The 16646-nt window shown below is 39.9% G+C and overlaps 1 protein-coding gene across 2 annotated transcripts in view; it reads right to left on the reverse strand.

The window, feature by feature from the left end:
• Positions 1 to 16646, reverse strand: part of LOC142741053 (MOB kinase activator 3A) — a 56275-nt gene that overhangs the window by 5886 nt on the left and 33743 nt on the right. For both annotated transcript variants that reach the window (XM_075850448.1, XM_075850455.1), the window contains exons 2-3: positions 15228 to 15720; positions 13157 to 13359 (exon numbers count right to left, since the gene is read on the reverse strand). In XM_075850448.1, coding sequence (XP_075706563.1) covers positions 13157 to 13359; positions 15228 to 15645 — 621 coding nt within the window. In that variant the 5' untranslated portion in view covers positions 15646 to 15720. The remainder of the gene's footprint in view (positions 1 to 13156; positions 13360 to 15227; positions 15721 to 16646) is intronic.

Below are 16646 nucleotides of genomic sequence, written 5' to 3' on the forward strand. Positions count from 1 at the left end.
TTAGCCAACCCGTCCTCCTACTACACAAGGGTAGGACAATGGACACCCAGAAATAAAAATGAAATTGAAAAGTTTCTGATGCTTACACTAGTAATGGGCATTGTAGAAAAAAAACACAAAAAAAACCCTGCATAAGATCCTACTGGTAGAAAGATCCATATATGGGACCCAAGGTTTTTGCCAAAGTTATGCCAAGAACCAGTTATGAGATTTTGTTAAAATTTCTCCACTATAATGACAATAGTCAGTGCCCCCCAAATGAATCCCAGACTACGATCGTTTGTACAAGATTCGGCCTCTTCTAAACCATTTTTCTCAACAATTTCTGAATCTGTATGCACCTAGCCAAAATTTCTCAATTGATGATTCCCTGGTAAAATTTAAGGGCAGACTATTTTAAACAGTATATCCCTTCAAAACGTGCCAGATATGGAATCAAATTGTATAAGCTATGCAAAAGCAACACTGGCTATACATTGGATTTTCGGGTCTACTATGGGAATGACAGTCAGATAGATCTTCCAGGTTGCTCACCAGAAATCGGAACAAGTGGCAAGATTGTCTGGGAGTTAATGGGCCCATTGCTCCACAAAGGCTACAAGTTATATGCGGACAACTATTATTCAGGTATCCCCCTATTCTAAAGACACCAAGCGGCCAATACAGGGGCCTGTGGCACTATCCGCCATACAAGAAAGGGATTATCAGTTGCTCTAAAGAGCCAAAAGCTTAAAAAAAGGGTAATCTGCTTCTCTCCGTTGCGGCAATATGCTAGCGCTTCACTATCGTGATAAGAAAGAAGTGTTCATGTTGACTACTGTGCATTCTGATGCCACTATGCCAAAGAAAAGAGGTCATCCAATAAAATTAAAAAGCCCATATGTATTATTGATTACAACAAAAACGTGGGTGGGGTCGACCTCTCTGACCAGGTCTTGAAGCCATATGTAGTTATGCAAAGATCTTATACCTGGTATAAACAATTATCTATCTACATATTTCAGATGGCAGTTTACAATTCATATGTCCTGTATAAACAGTCAGGTGCCACGTAGACATTTCGGACGAATCAGGGAAATATTTTTAAAAAAATCCTGTTTACTACCAGAGTCCACACTCTTCTTTTGGAATCGGAGGAAGTGCGTAGGCTCACAGAGCAACACTTTGTGGCACCTATCCCCGCAACAGCAAACCAAAAATATCCACAGAGAAAATGCAGTGTCTGCACCAAAAGGGGCATAAGGAGGGATACTCTATCATTGCCCTGATTGCCCTTCCCTGCCACCCCTGTGTTTCATTGAATGCTATAGAACCTACCACACTAAGGTAGGCTTTTAATTCTCATCAGCAACTTCAGAAATATATGGCATCATTGTATTAATTTTTTCCCCCTTATTTTGTGTTTTCATACAAAACGTAGCCACTTAAACTGACGAGGGTGGGTGGAATAACCTTTGGTTTCTGGAAAAAAAATTAAAGTGCCAATTTTCAAATCGACCCCTCTTTGAATACTATAAGTGGTGTACTTTACTAAGTGGAGTACTTTTTAGGTCACTTTTGAGGTTTTTACTCCATAGGTGTAATGCAAAGACAGTGTGGCATCATAAAATGGTTCATGCAAAAAATGCAACTTGAACGTTAAAAGGTACATGTTTGCCTCTGGGCATGATAACATGGCCAAAAAGCGGGTTACATGCACAAGTGGGGTATCGTTTTGCTCAGCAGAAGTTGCCGTATAGTTAATATGGCGATTTTTTTTTTACCATGATGGTGGTGTGTACAAGAAAAATGCCGCTGAGTTGACACCAAAGTAAAAAAAAAAAGTGCCCATTTTTAATTTTTGTGTGTCATCCTCTAACAAAATTAGAAAAAAAGTGACACTTTTCTAATACACCCCTTTTTGAATACCATAAGTGGTCTACTTTGCTAAATGGTGTACTTTGTTGGCCACTCTTGATGTTTTGGTACCACAGGTTTAGCACAAAGGCAGTGTGGTGTTTTGGTTCATGCAAAAAATGCAAACTGGGGCATCTGTGATTCTGGATGCTATAACATGGCGAAAGAAAGGGTTACATGAATTTTTGTGGTATCCTGAAACTTAGGAGAAGTAGCCTACTATGTTTTAGGCCTTGATTAAATTTTTCTACAATATTAAAAATATATTTTTTTACTTTTTTGATCAATTGTTTGTTTGTTTGTAATATATAATATGTATGGCGTATGTAGTTAAAACTATATTTTTTTGAAAGTGTGATTTGTTATAAAAAAAAAAAAAAAACAACCCCAAAAAATTGTTAAGTTATCCAAAGTAGTTAAAAAAAAAAAAAAGTTACGACAGTTTAAAGGAATGTATGCCAAAACTTTAAATTTAGGTCTGGTCATTGAGGTATCAACGACCCTTGGCCCTGAAAGGGTTAAACCAGGTATTGGTACTTTTGGCAGTGTGGGCAGGTGCCAAGTCCTGCTGAAAAATGAAATCAGAATACCCATAAAGCTGGTCAGCAGAGGGAAGCATGAACATTCTTTTAATGTTGAGGATCATGGCTAACCGTTAATAAAAACTAAAAATTTAGTCTCTGAGAAAATTTTTATATTGGGTAAAAGTTCAAGATTGTAGACTCATGGTGTCACACTCTAATCAGATAATCAACACAAAACACCTGCAAAAGTTTCCTAAGCCTTTAGGGTAAAGCCACACGGTTCGGCCATGTTGTGTTTTTAAACCACTGCAAGTCACTTTTCAATAGAAGTCAATGGTGAAATGTTTGTTATGGACAGACTGTTGGTATTCTATTACAATGTGTTTTTTGTGCGGTTGACCGAGTCTTCATAATGTCCGACCGCATGCGGTTAATAACAATGTTATTGCTGAACTGCTTGTGTTTTTGGTAGCAGTTCTGCAATGCCTTGTAATGAACTATATACAATAGTTCATTACAAGCACCTAACAAGCTTCAACACCAGTGAAAAAGAGGTCCATAAACTATGTGCTTAAAAAAAGAAAAAACCGCAACAGAACTGCACCTGCTGGTGTTGGTCCACTGGGTTATATAAAGTCCAGAGTCAGGCCTCATGCACACGAACGTATTTTTTTCCTCCCGTAGTCTTGGTGACGCGTCCCCCTTGACATCCAGTCCGACATCCCTGGATGACGCGGCAGTCCATGTGACCGCTGCAGCCTGTGATTGGCTGCAGCGGTCACATGGGATCCCGAACTGGAGGAAGAAGCAGGTAAGTTAACTTTTAAAACTATTAACTCCAGATGTAGTCAGTGTCCCGGGTGCTGAAAGAGTTACTTCCGATCAGTTAACTCTTTCAGCACCCTGGATAGTGACTATCCCCTGACGTCGCCTAGCAACGCTCCCGTAATTACGGGGGCACACGCGTAGCCACCCGTAATTACGGGAGCCCCATAGACTTCTATGGGCCTGCCCGTGCCGTAATTATGCCTAAAATAGGACATGTTCTATATTTTTCAACGGCACGGGCACCTTTCCATAAGCATACGGGAAGGTACCCGTGGCCAATAGAAGTCTATGGGCCCGTAATTACGGCTCGTTTACGTTAGTGTGCATGAGTCCTCAGCGCAGCGTCTAGCAGGAAATGTTAGAGCACTTTATGCTTCCCTCTGCTGACAAGCTTTATGGAGATGCTGATTTCATTTTCCAGCAGGACTTGGCACCTGTCCACACTGTCAAAAGTACTAATACCTGGTTTAATAACCGCAGTATCACTGTGCTTCATTGGCCAGCAAACTCAACTGACCTAAACCCCATAGAGAATCTAAGGGGTATTGTTAAGAGGAAGATGAGACACCAGACCCAAAAATGTAGACGAGCTGAAGGCCGCTATCAAAGCAACCTGGGCCTCCATAACACCTCAGCAATGCCACAGGCTGATCGCCTCCATGCCACGCCGCATTGATGCAGTAATTCATGCAAAAGGAGACCCGACCAAGTATTTAGTGCACTGAACATACTTTTGAGTGGGCCAACATTTCGGTATTAAGTTATTTTTGAAATTGGGCTAATTTAACCCATTAAGGACGTGGACTAGTTGGCACGGTCAGGACGCAGCCCCATTTTTCAAATCGGACGTGTCACTTTGTGGTAATAGCTTTGGAATGTTTTTACCTATCCAAGCAATTCTGAAATGGTTTTCTCGTGACACATTATACTTTTAGTTAGTGGTAAAATTGTGTCGATACATTCAGTATTCTAGTGAGAAAAACTGCAAAAACAAGAATTTTTCTAAATTTAAATGTATCTGCTTGTAAGACTGATAGTAATACCACACAAAATAAATGCTAATTAACATATCCCATATGTCTACTTTAGATTGGCATTGTTTTTAACCCCTTAAGGACGCAGCCTAGTTTTGGCCTTAAGGCTCAGAGCCCATTTTTCAAATCTGACATATTTCACTTTATGTGGTAATAACGTCGGAATGCTTAAACCTACCCAAGCGATTCTGAGATTGTTTTCTCGTGACACATTGGGCTTCATGTTCGTGGTAAAATTTGGTCGATATATTCAGTGTTTATTGGTGAAAAATTGCAAAATGTAGAGAAAATTTTCAAAAAATTGCATTTTTCAGAATTTAAATGCATCTGCTTGTAAAACAGACGGTTATACCACCCAAAATAGTTACTAGTTCACATTTCCCATATGTCTACTTTAGATTGGCATCGTTTTTTGAACATTCTTTTATTTTTCTTGGACGTTACAAGGCTTAGAACATAAACAGCAATTTCTCATATTTTTAAGAAATTTTCAAAAGCCTTTTTTTTAAGGTACCTCTTGAGTTCTGAAGTGGCTTTGTGGGGCCTATGTATTAGAAACCCTGATAAAACACCACATTTTAAAAACTAGACCCCTCAAAGTATTCAAAACAGCAGTTATTAAGTTTTTTAACCCTTCAGGCATTTCACAGGAATTAAAGCAAAGTGGAGGTGAAATTTGCAAATTTCATTTTTCTTGCTGAATTTCAATTTTATTCAATTTTTTTTCTGTAACAAAGAAGGTTTTACCAGAGAAACACTACTAAATATGTATTGTCCAGATTCTGCAGTTTTTAGAAAGGTCCCACATGTGTCTCTAGTGCGCTCGTGGACTAAAACACAAGCCCCAGAAGCAAAGAAGCACCTAGTGCATTTTGAGTCCTCTTTTTTTATTAGAATATATTTTAGGCAGCATGCCAGGTTTGAAGAGGTGTTCAGGTGCCAAAACAGTAGGAATCCCCCAATAGTGACCCCATTTTGGAAACTACACCCCTCAAGGAATTCATTTAGGGTTGTTGTTACCATTTTGACCACACAGTTTTTTCACAGCACGTATTTGAATTGGGCTCTGAAATGAAAAAAATGTCATTTTTTTCCAATAAGATGTCATTTGTGATCAAAATTTCTTATTTTCACAGGGAACAAAATACCCCATTTTGTTGCCCAATTTGTCCTTAGTGTGGCAATACCCCATTTGTGGTGATAAACTGCCGTTTGGGCCCATGGGAGGGCTCAGAAGGAAAGGAGCGCTATATGTTTGTTGGAGTCCAGATTTTGTTGGATTGGTTTTCGGGTGCCATGTCGCATTTGCAGAGCCTCAGAGGTATCAAAGCAATGGAAACCCACCAAAAGTGACCCCATTTTGGAAACCACACCCCTCAAGGAATTCATTTATGGTTGTTGTTAGCATTTTGACCACACAGTTTTTTCACAGCACCTATTTCAATTGGGCTGTGACATTAAAAAAAATGACATTTTTTCCAATAAGATGTAATTTTTTACCAAAATTTCTTATTTTCACAGGGAACAAAATACTCAATTTTGTTGCCCAATTTCTCCTGAGTGCATCAATACCCCATTTGTGGCAATAAACTGCCGTTTGGGCCCATGGGATGGCTCAGAAGGAAAGGAGCGCTGTGTGTTCTTTGGAGTACAGATTTTGCTGGATTGGTTTTCGGGTGCCATGTCGCATTTGCAGAGCCCCAGAGGTATCAAAGCAATAGAAACCCACCACAAATGACCCCATTTTGGAAACTACACCCCTCAAGGAATTCATTTATGGGTGTTGTGACCATTTTGACCCCATAGTTTTTTCACAGAACTTATTTGAATTGGGCTGGGAATGAAAACAAAATTATTTTTTTCCAATAATATGTCGTTTTGGCTGAAAATTTCTTATTTTCACAAGAAACAAAATACCCCATTCTGTTGCGCAATTTGTTCTGAGTGCCGCAATACCCTATTTGTTGTGATAAACTGCCGTTTGGGCCCATGGGAGGGCTCAGAAGGAAAGGACCACCATTTGGCCTACTGGGGATTTTCTAGTGCGAAGTCATGTATGCAGAAGCCCCTGAGGTACCAGTACAGTTGAAACACGCAAGAAGTGACCCCGTTTTAAAAACTACACCCTTAAGGCATTCATATAGAGGTGTAGTGAGCATTTTGACCGGAGACCTACACCCCATAAACTGTAATGTGGGTTCTCCCGGGTATGGCAATACCCTACATGTGGCTGTTATCAGCTGCCTGGACACACAGCAGGGCCCAGAGGGGAAAGACGAGGGGGGATAAGCTGTGTGGAGTGCATCAGGGTAAGTAAAATTGGGGTCAATTATAAACCAAGGGATGTATGATAAATTTTACAACTCTTTCATACAGAGCTCTGGTTATTCGGGACACGTGTCACATTGATATATTGCGTCATGCATTATCGCCCTCTTATAGCAGACTTTGCACCTCTTTTGACTTTTTCCCTTCTTGCCAGTTTGGGGAACTTCCCCTGGAAAGTGTTGCCGCCCTGGTACGATGCGTGTGGCCCCGCTTCCAGAAGTCCTGGGTGCCCCCCCTTCTTGGTCCCTAAAGATTAGGTTCTTGATAATCACCTCTTGAAATTCCAGGAAAGTTCCCGTCTGGCCTGCACATCGACGTAGCACGTACGCATTGTACAATGCCATCTGTATGATGTGCCCGGCCAGCTTCTTATACCACACCGCATGGCGCTGTAGGGCTTCAGGACTTGATCTGACAAGTCCATCCCTCCCATGTACCTATTGTAGTCCAGGATGCAGTCTGGTTTGGGGGTGGCCTTTCCTTCATGTATCCTAAATCTGTAGGTATACCCTGATGCACTCTCGCACAGCTTATACATCTTCACGCCATACCTTGCCCTCTTACACGGCAGGCACTGGCGGAATTGAACCCTCCCTTTAAAATGTACCAGGGACTCATCAATAGAAATACACTTCTCGGGGTGTATGCATGGGAAAACCGGGCACTGGAACGGTCTAATAGGGGTCTCCGTTTATACAAACGGTCAAAACTGGGGTCATCTCGGGGTGGGCAAGGCTCATTATCAGTATAATGTAAGAAGCGAAGTATTGCCTCATTTATTTATTTTTTTAGGTTCCAGTTCAGTTCTGAAGTTGCTTTGAGGGGCCCATATATTAGAAACCCCTATGAAATACCCCATTTTAGAAACTAGACCCCTCAAAGTATTCACAACAGAATTTAGAAAGTTTATGAACCCTTTAGGTGTTTCACAAAAATTTAGAGCAAAGTAGAGGTGAAATTTACATTTTTTTTTGTCAGAAAATCCTCTTTATACCATTTTTTTTATAACACAAAAGGATTTATCAGAGAAACGCAAATTAATACGTATTGCCCAGATTCTGCAGTTTTGAGAAATATCCCACATGTGGCCCTAGTGCAGTAATGGACTGAAGCCCCGGCCTCCGAAGCAAAGGCGCCCCTAGTGGATTTTGAAGCCTCTTTTTTATTAGGCACCATGTCCGGTTTGAAGAGGTCTTGTGGTGCCAAAACATTGGAAACCCCCCAAATGTGACCCCAATTTGGAAACTAGACCCCTTGAGGAATCCATTGTAGTTTTCTTGGGGTGCATGCGGCTTTTTGATCAGTTTTTATTCTATTTTTAGGTGGCGTGGTGACTAAAAAACAGCAATTGTACGATTGTTTTTTTTTTAGTTTTTTTTTACAGCGTTCACCGTGCGCTATAAATAAAATATTCACTTTATTCTGCGTGGCGATACGATTACGGCGATACCAGATGTTTATAGTTTTTTTTTATGTCTTATGGCGTTTGCACAATAAAATACGTTTTGTAAACAATCATTCAGTTTTTGTGTTACCTTATTCTAAGAGCCATAACGTTTTTATTTTTCAATCAATAAAGCCGTGCGAGGACTTATTTTTTGCGTAACGAACTGTAGTTTCAATCAGTACCATTTTTAGGTACATGCGACTTTTTGATCTCTTTTTATTCAATTTTTTGGGAGGTGAAGTGACCAAACAATTGTGATTGTGGTACGGTTTATTATTATTTTATTTTACGGCGTTCACCGTGCGGGATAAATAATGAAATAATTTTGTAGTTCAGGCCGTTACGGAGGCGGCAATACCAATTATGTATAGTTTATTTATATATTTTTATTAATAATAAAGGACTGATAAGGGAAAAAGGGGGATTTTTACTTTTAAATCTTTTATTTTCTTATTTTTACACATCTTTTTTTAACTTTTTTTTTACTGTATTACTTTGTCCCACTAGGGGACTTGAGGGCAGGAGGCCCTGATCGCTATTCTAATACACTGCACTACATGCGTAGTGCAGTGTATTAGAACTGTCAGCTACTCACTGACAGCAAGCATAGTGGGTCCTGACGTTGTCAGGACCCACTAGGCTTCCGTCTATGGCATAGCCGGACGCCATTGTTTGGTGTCCGGTTGCCATAGTCACCATCGCCGGCCGCTATCGCGTAGCAGGCCGGCGATGGCAGCTTAACCCCTAAAAAGCCGCGATCTCTATAGAACGCGGCTTTTAAGGGGTTAATCAGCGGGGACACAGCGATCGGTCCCCGCTGTAGGAGCTGTGACAGCTGCTGAACAAGACAGCAGCGTCACAGCTCCTGTATGTGCCGGGAGGACGGCCGAAACGGCCGTTACTCCCGAGACGTACTATTCCGTCATGGAGCGCTAACGATACAGCTGCCATGACGTAATAGTACGTCAAGGAGCGGGAAGGGGTTAAACAGCCTTTTATTTTTCTAGAACATTAAAAGGCTTAGAACTTTAGCAGAAATTTCTCAAATTTTCAAGAAAGTTTCAAAAGGCTATTTTTACGGGGACAAATTCAGTTGTGAAGTGGTTTTGAGGGGCCCATACAATGTATACCCCGATAAATCGCCCCATTTTAAAAACTGAACCCCTCAAAAGTATTCAATACAGAATTTATGGTATGTTCACACGCTTGGCAAAAAACGGCTGAAAATACAGAGCTGTTTGAGAGAAAATAGCTCCTGATTTTCAGCCTTTTTTTTTTTAGCAACCCGCGACTTTCGCTGCATTTTTTACGGCCGTTTTTGGAGCGTTTTTTTCTATAGCGTCAATAAAAAACGGCTCCAAAAACAGCTTAAGAAGTGACATGCACCTCTTTCGCGTGCGTTTATTTACGCAGCCGTTTTTAAAAATGGTCCCGTTGGAACCGAACGCCGTATTTCCCATTGAAATCAATGGGCAGATGTTTGGAGGCGTTCTGCTTCTAATTTGTCGGCCGTTTACAGCCAAAAAACAGTAGAAAATAAGCAGTGTGAACATACCCTTATTAATCCTTTAGGCGTTTCACAAGAATTACTGCAAATTAGGCATAAAATTTGTGAAGTACATTTTTTTTTTTTGCAGAAATTAACGCTTTTTTTTCTGTAACCAGAAGGTTTTACCTGAGAAGCACAGCTCAATGTTTATTGCCTGAATTCTGCAGTTTTAGAAATATCCCACGTGTGGCCCTAGTGTGCCAATTCACTTTAACACAGACCTCCGAAGCAAAGGAGCACCTAGTCGATTTTGGGGCCTTCTATTTATTCTAATATATTTTAGGCACCATGTCCGTTTTGAAGAGGTCTTGTGGTGCCAAAACAGTGGAAACACCCCCAAAAAGACTCCATTTGGCAAACTACACCCCTCAAGGAATTTATCAAGGGGTATTTTGACCCCACAGTTTATTTTTGTGTAAGTCAGTGGAATTAGGCCGTGAAAATGAAAATCGAAATGTATTCCAATAATACGTAGAAATTTGCAAGGAGAAAAAGCACCCCAACATTTGAAAAGCAATTTCTCACGATTACGGCAATACCCCATATGTGATGATAAACTGCTGTTTGGAAACACGGCAGAGCTCAGAAAGGAAGGAGAACCATTTGGCTTTTTGAGCTGTTTTGCTGCAATGATTTTCGGGTGCCATGTCGCATTAGCAAAGCCCCCTTGGGACCAAAGCAGTGGAAACCCCCCAAAACCGACCCCATTTGGCAAACTACATCCCTCAAGGAATTTATCAAGAGGTATAGTGCGCATTTTGACCCCAGTTTTTTTTCTGACTTTAGTGGAATTAGGCCGTGAAAATGAAAACTTAAATTTGTTCTAATAAAAAGGGTTGAAATTTTCAATTTTTACAAGGCATAAAGGAGAAAAAGCACCTCAACAAAGCAGTATAAACCCCCCCCCCAAAAGTGACCCCATTTGGGAAACTACACCCATTAAGGAATCTATCTAGGGGTATAATAAGCATTTAGACCCCACTGGTCTTTTGCAGAATTTATTGGAATTAGGCTGTAAAAATGAATAATCAACATTTTTTCCACTAAAAAGGTTGAATATTTTTATTTCCTCAGGGATAAAGGAGAAAAAGACCCCAACATTTGTAAATCAATTTCTCCAGAGTACGAAAATACCACACACGTGGTCAAACTGCCGTTTGGACACATGGAGGGCTCAGAAAGGCGGGAGCGCTATATGGCATGCAGATTTTGCAGGATTGTTTTTTTGGCTCAATGTCGCATTTGCAAAACCCTAAAAGGTACCAGAGTACAGTGGAAGCCCCCCCCAAGTAGTGACCCCATTTTGGAAACTACACTCCTCAAGACACTAACCTGTTAACGCTATGACATACTACTATGTCGGTTCGCGTTAACAGGCCATCGTCCGTGACGTAATAGTACGTCACAGGGCGTTAAGGGGTTAATATTACAATTTTCTGAGATAATATGAGATATAAATCTATAGAATGAGTTTCACTTTTTGAATTGAATTACATTAACTCTTTGATTATATTCTAATTCATAGGAGGACATGTATGTATATATATATATATATACACACACACACACACACACACACACACACACACACACACACAACCGTTCAAAAGCTTAGGGTCATTTAGAAATTTCCTTATTTTTGAAAGAAAAGCAGTTTTTTTCAATGAAGAGAACATTAAATTAATCAGAAATACACTCTATACATTGTTAATGTGCTAAATGACTATTCTAGTTGCAAACAACTGGTTTTTAATGCAATATCTACATAGGTGTATAGAGGCCCATTTCCAGCAACCATCACTCCAGTGTTCTAATTGTACATTGTGTTTGCTAACTGTGTTAGAAGGCTAATGGATGATTAGAAAACACTTGAAAACCCTTGTGCAATTATGTTAGCACCGATGTAAACAGTTTTGCTGTTTAGAGGAGCTATAAAACTGACCTTCCTTTGAGCTAGTTGAGAATCTGGAGAATTACATTTGTGGGTTCGATTAAACTCTCAAAATGGCTAGAAAAGAGAGCTTTCATGTGAAACTCGACAGTCTATTCTTGTTCTTAGAAATGAAGGCTATTCCATGCGAGAAATTGCCAAGAAACTGAAGATTTCCTACAACTACTCCCTTCAGAGGACAGCACAAACAGGCTCGAACCAGAGTAGAAAGAGAAGTGGGAGGTCCCGCTGCACAACTGAGCAATAAGACAAGTACATTAGAGTCTCTAGTTTGAGAAATAGACGCCTCACAGGTCCTCAACTGGCAGCTTCATTAAATAGTACCCGCAAACCGCCAGTGTCAACGTCTACAGTGAAGAGGCGACTCCGGGATGCTGGCCTTCAGGGCAGAGTGGCAAAGAAAAAGCCATATCTGAGACTCGCTAATAAAAGGAAAAGATTAATATGGGCAAAAGCACAGACATTGGACAGAGGAAGATTGGAAAAAAGTGTTATGGACAGACGAATCGAAGTTTGAGGTATATGGATCACACAGAAGAACATTTGTGAGACACAGAACAACTGAAAAGATGCTGGAAGAGTGCCTGACGCCATCTGTCAAGCATAGTGGAGGTAATGTGATGGTCTGGGGTTGCTTTGGTGCTGGTAAAGTGGGAGATTTGTACAAGGTAAAAGGGATTTTGAATAAGGAAGGCTATCACTCCATTTTGCAACGCCATGCCATACCCTGTGGACAGCGCTTGATTGGAGCCAATTTCATCCTACAACAGGACAATGACCCAAAGCACACCTCCAAATTATGCAAGAACTATTTAGGGAAGAAGCAGGCAGCTGGTATTCTATCTGTAATGGAGTGGGCCAGCGCAGTCACCAGATTTCAACCCCATAGAGCTGTTGTGGGAGCAGCTTGACCGTATGGTACGCAAGAAGTGCCCATCAAGCCAATCCAACTTGTGGGAGGGGCTTCTGGAAGCATGGGGTGAAATTTCTCCTGATTACTTCAGCAAATTAACAGCTAGAATGCCAAAGGTCTGCAATGCTGCAAATGGAGCATTCTTTGACGAAAGCAAAGTTTGAAGGAGAAAATTATTATTTCAAATAAAAATCATTATTTCTAACCTTGTCAATGTCTTGACTATATTTTCTAGTCATTTTACAACTCATTTGATAACTATAAGTGTGAGTTTTCATGGAAAACACAAAATTGTCTGGGTGACCCCAAACTTTTGAACGGTACTGTGATATATATATATATATATATATATACACACACACACATACACAAACAAACACTATATATATATATTCATTCTATATACACGCACACACACGGGACAAAGGATTGGCACCAGGACTTCAATGAAGATGAAACACAGCTGATTTATTCACTTCAAGTATTCACTGTAAGTTATCATCTGTAACCTGCGCTGACCTATGCTATAGCTGACCTTGAACGGCAATTAAAAATGCAAGCTCTACTGAAACCAAAAGGGGAGTGACTACAAATGTGCTTACAAATTAGTCAATCTTCGTTTAAATTTACGTCAATAGCCATTAGAGAGATAAAGTAACTTGCTTTGTCTGTATAAAAATACTTACCAGTGGTTCAAGTTCCTTGGTGTCAATCAGATTAAATTCTGTTACAAAGTAGTAAAAATGCTTGTAGCAAGTGTTTACGTGAGCCTCTGCACCCATTTGTATTATTCTGTCAAAATGATGAATGTAAACATGAACGAATACCCGAAAAAGCCTGGATAATATTTTTTTCACAACTTGCAGAAAATTTTTGGGGAAAGGGGTACCTTTTAAAAAAAAAAAAAGAAATGTAAAATTAGATAATAACAACAACATGTACAGAAATAAAATAAATGTATATGTGTGTGTGTGTGTATATATATATATATATATATATATATATATATATATATATATATAATGTGTGTATGTATGTATGTATGTCCAAAAAAGAGAACGTGAAGTAGCACCCAAATAAAGTGAATTTATTCATCCAACATGGAACCACAACGTTTCACCTCTTCTATGAAAGCATTTTCAAGTAGTCATTGAAAATGCCTTCATAGAGGAGGTGAAACGTTGTGGTTCCATGTTGGATGAATAAATTCACTTTATTTGGGTGCTACTTCACGTTCTCTTTTTTGGATATCTAACACATAAGGAGAGGTCACTCCTTTATTTTTGAAGCTTTGCACCAGCCTAGTCAGGCATTTGTTCACAGTGCTGCTCCAATCCTCTGCTTTTTTCTACATACATACATACATACATACATACATACTGTGCAGTCGCGGACATTACAGGAAAGTCCATTTATTCGCAAGTGCTATTTTCATCTTTTTCCTACATGTGAGTGTAGGAAATGTGTGGCCTGTGCAAACTTAAATTTTTTTGGAAAGACTTGTTAATAAATAGTCTGCCCGGTTCAGCTTTTTAGTCAGACACATGAACACTAGTTCTTTTTCATTGTTCAGGCTGTCTGCTTTCAGGAAATACATGGAGTTTGAAGGTACTTTTTTTTTTTTAATTTGCAGCTTTAAACCAGACTTTTGGTATCTGTGATAATTTATTTATTAATATACCATTAACAACAATCGGACAGGCTTTTTTCAGATACAGAGCTCCAAATTGCAGAGTTTAAAAGGGGTTGTCCAGTCATAAGAAATTGATGGCCTATCCCATCAATATCCGATCGGTGGGTGTTGACTCCTGGCACCTCCGCCAATCAGCTGTATTGATGGGGGTCGCAGCGTTTGCGCTGCTTCCCATTCATTTCTTATCTGCTCGTACTGTGAATTGCCAACAGGCTTGTAGCTTCTCCTATTCTCTTCAAAAGGGAGAAGGTTGGAATGTCCATCCCAAAAAGTGTTCTTTATTTAGCTCATAGATCATTGGATATCTTTGAAAAAAAAGGCCGCGAAAAAGAAGTGGATGTCACTTCTTCAGCTGGTTTTTGAGCAGTTTTTCATAGACTCTGTAGAACAACAGCTCCAAAAACGGCCGTTAAAAACGCCACTTTAATTTTAAAAAATGTCTGAAAATCAGGAGCGGTTTTCTCTTGAAAACAGCTCCGTATTTTCAGACGTTTTTTATTTTGTGTGTATTTACATACCCTTAGGGTGGTGGTGGTGGGGGGGGGGGGGGGTTAGGAGCCTGATAAGTGCTGCAGATTCTGCACTGAAAATTCGCAGCAATTTACAGTACAATGCTTATGGATGAGGTTATGAAAACCCCATCCACATGTATCAGAAAAACGTGCATGCTGCAGATTTTCACATTTGCAAAATTCTCATTATGTTGTGGAAAGGTCACAGATTTTCATGCAGTTTTCATTCCTTCAAAGGTTATAGGGTGAAACCTGCAACAAAATCCGATGGGGGTTCCAGTGTTTTTGATGACAAGAATAGCAGTCTACAATGCGATTCTTGCCATTAAGGACACCAGGATCCCAAATGTCCCCATAATAAGAAGTTGATAAATCTGTTGGGATAAACTTTATATCAGCTATGGTTCTGTTAAGTGAAAAGAGCCTAATTATCAGGTTGTTTCAAATGAACTAATAAAAAAATACAAAAAAATAAAATAAAAATTAGGCGATTTAAAAAAAGAAAAAATATGGGAGTAAAACAGAAGAATTTATGCAGCGTATGATGCTTACCAACATTTGTAGGGAAAATGTCTTCATTGTTTATCTGAACTTCTATCCAATCCATTAATAGATTCATGTATTTTGGAGCAGAAAGTGCTGTGGGTTTTCGATATCTAGTTTCATCTTGCCACCGGTACTCATACTTTGGTCCTCCAGACATAACTGGACATGACTGCTCAGTACAGCTGTCGCTGATTGTACCGTAGATTAAGTTGATGCGATTGAAAAAATCCACAACATGAACTGCCACCCAATCATTCAGATCTTCCCCATGTGGCAGCTGGACCGCCAATTTTAAGTCTAGTCCCGCATTAAGGGATGCTTGAGCTTTCTTATGCAATTCAAATCGTTGAGTGCCAGGCTCAAATTTTCGTTTGGGGCGAAATGTTCTGTCCTTGTTAAAAACTTGCTTGAGGGGATTTGACATCGTAAGATTAGTAGAAAAGATAGCCTTGCTATGGAAGTCCGCTATTAAGTGCAAGAAAAGTATATTCTTATAATTCTGGGGAAAAAATACAAATACACAAAAATAATGTTAACTCTTGTACAATAATGTACAAATCTTCATTTTCCAAAGTCACTTAAAAGCAACAACTTGTTAAAGGGGTTTCCCAGGCACAGCAAAAAAAAGGTACATGAATAAATGTAAATTAAAAAAGTTAAGCAGTCACAAATAATCATCTTTGTTTGGAATCAATCGCTGTGGGCAGGGTAGTAAGATTGTGTCAGGGTGGGAGAAAGCTCGAAAGGGGATGCAGCGGTAACAAGATTGTCTGCCCAAAACACAGAAGTGTGACAGATAGTCAAGCAGTGTAGGAAGCACTGTGGAATTTCGTTTAAAAAAAAATATATATATTAAAAAACATAATGATGAGTCTAAGGAGACATTTTACTACTTATTTCAGGTTTGTTTCTTGCTTATCAGAACACCCCCTCAGGCCAGGATTACACTTGTAGTTTTGATGCAGTCTTGCGGCAGTTTTTGGCTCAGTTTTTCAGCCAAGCACGGAAGTGGACACGAGTTTTTTCTTTATACCTTTCCTTCCTTTTACATCCAGGAAAAAGGAGACAAAAACAGCGTGTGTGATCCTGGCCTTCTGACCTTAACCGCCTAACTTTTCGCATGTAGACAGATTCTGTCTATATGCCCTTATAGGGTATATGGATGTTAGAGTGGTAACAATGGCTCCTGCACTGGTGTACGTACTCGGGCTAGCCACATATTACATGGTCAGCTATTAATTGGAATGGGTGCAGCCCCCTAAACCCCGTTCTACCTCTGACTCCCGCTGCCTCCAGGCCACTTCCGGATTACATGGCTGAAATTTGGAAAACTATGTACATCGATCAGCTATGCTGTGTTCGGAACTCCAATAGAGGTATCACGTCCTACACTGCTTCCGTAACTGCCATTCGCTTCTATGGGAG

The sequence above is a fragment of the Rhinoderma darwinii genome, chromosome 1 (genome assembly GCF_050947455.1).
Source record: "Rhinoderma darwinii isolate aRhiDar2 chromosome 1, aRhiDar2.hap1, whole genome shotgun sequence".
NCBI classification, from domain to species: domain Eukaryota; kingdom Metazoa; phylum Chordata; class Amphibia; order Anura; family Rhinodermatidae; genus Rhinoderma; species Rhinoderma darwinii.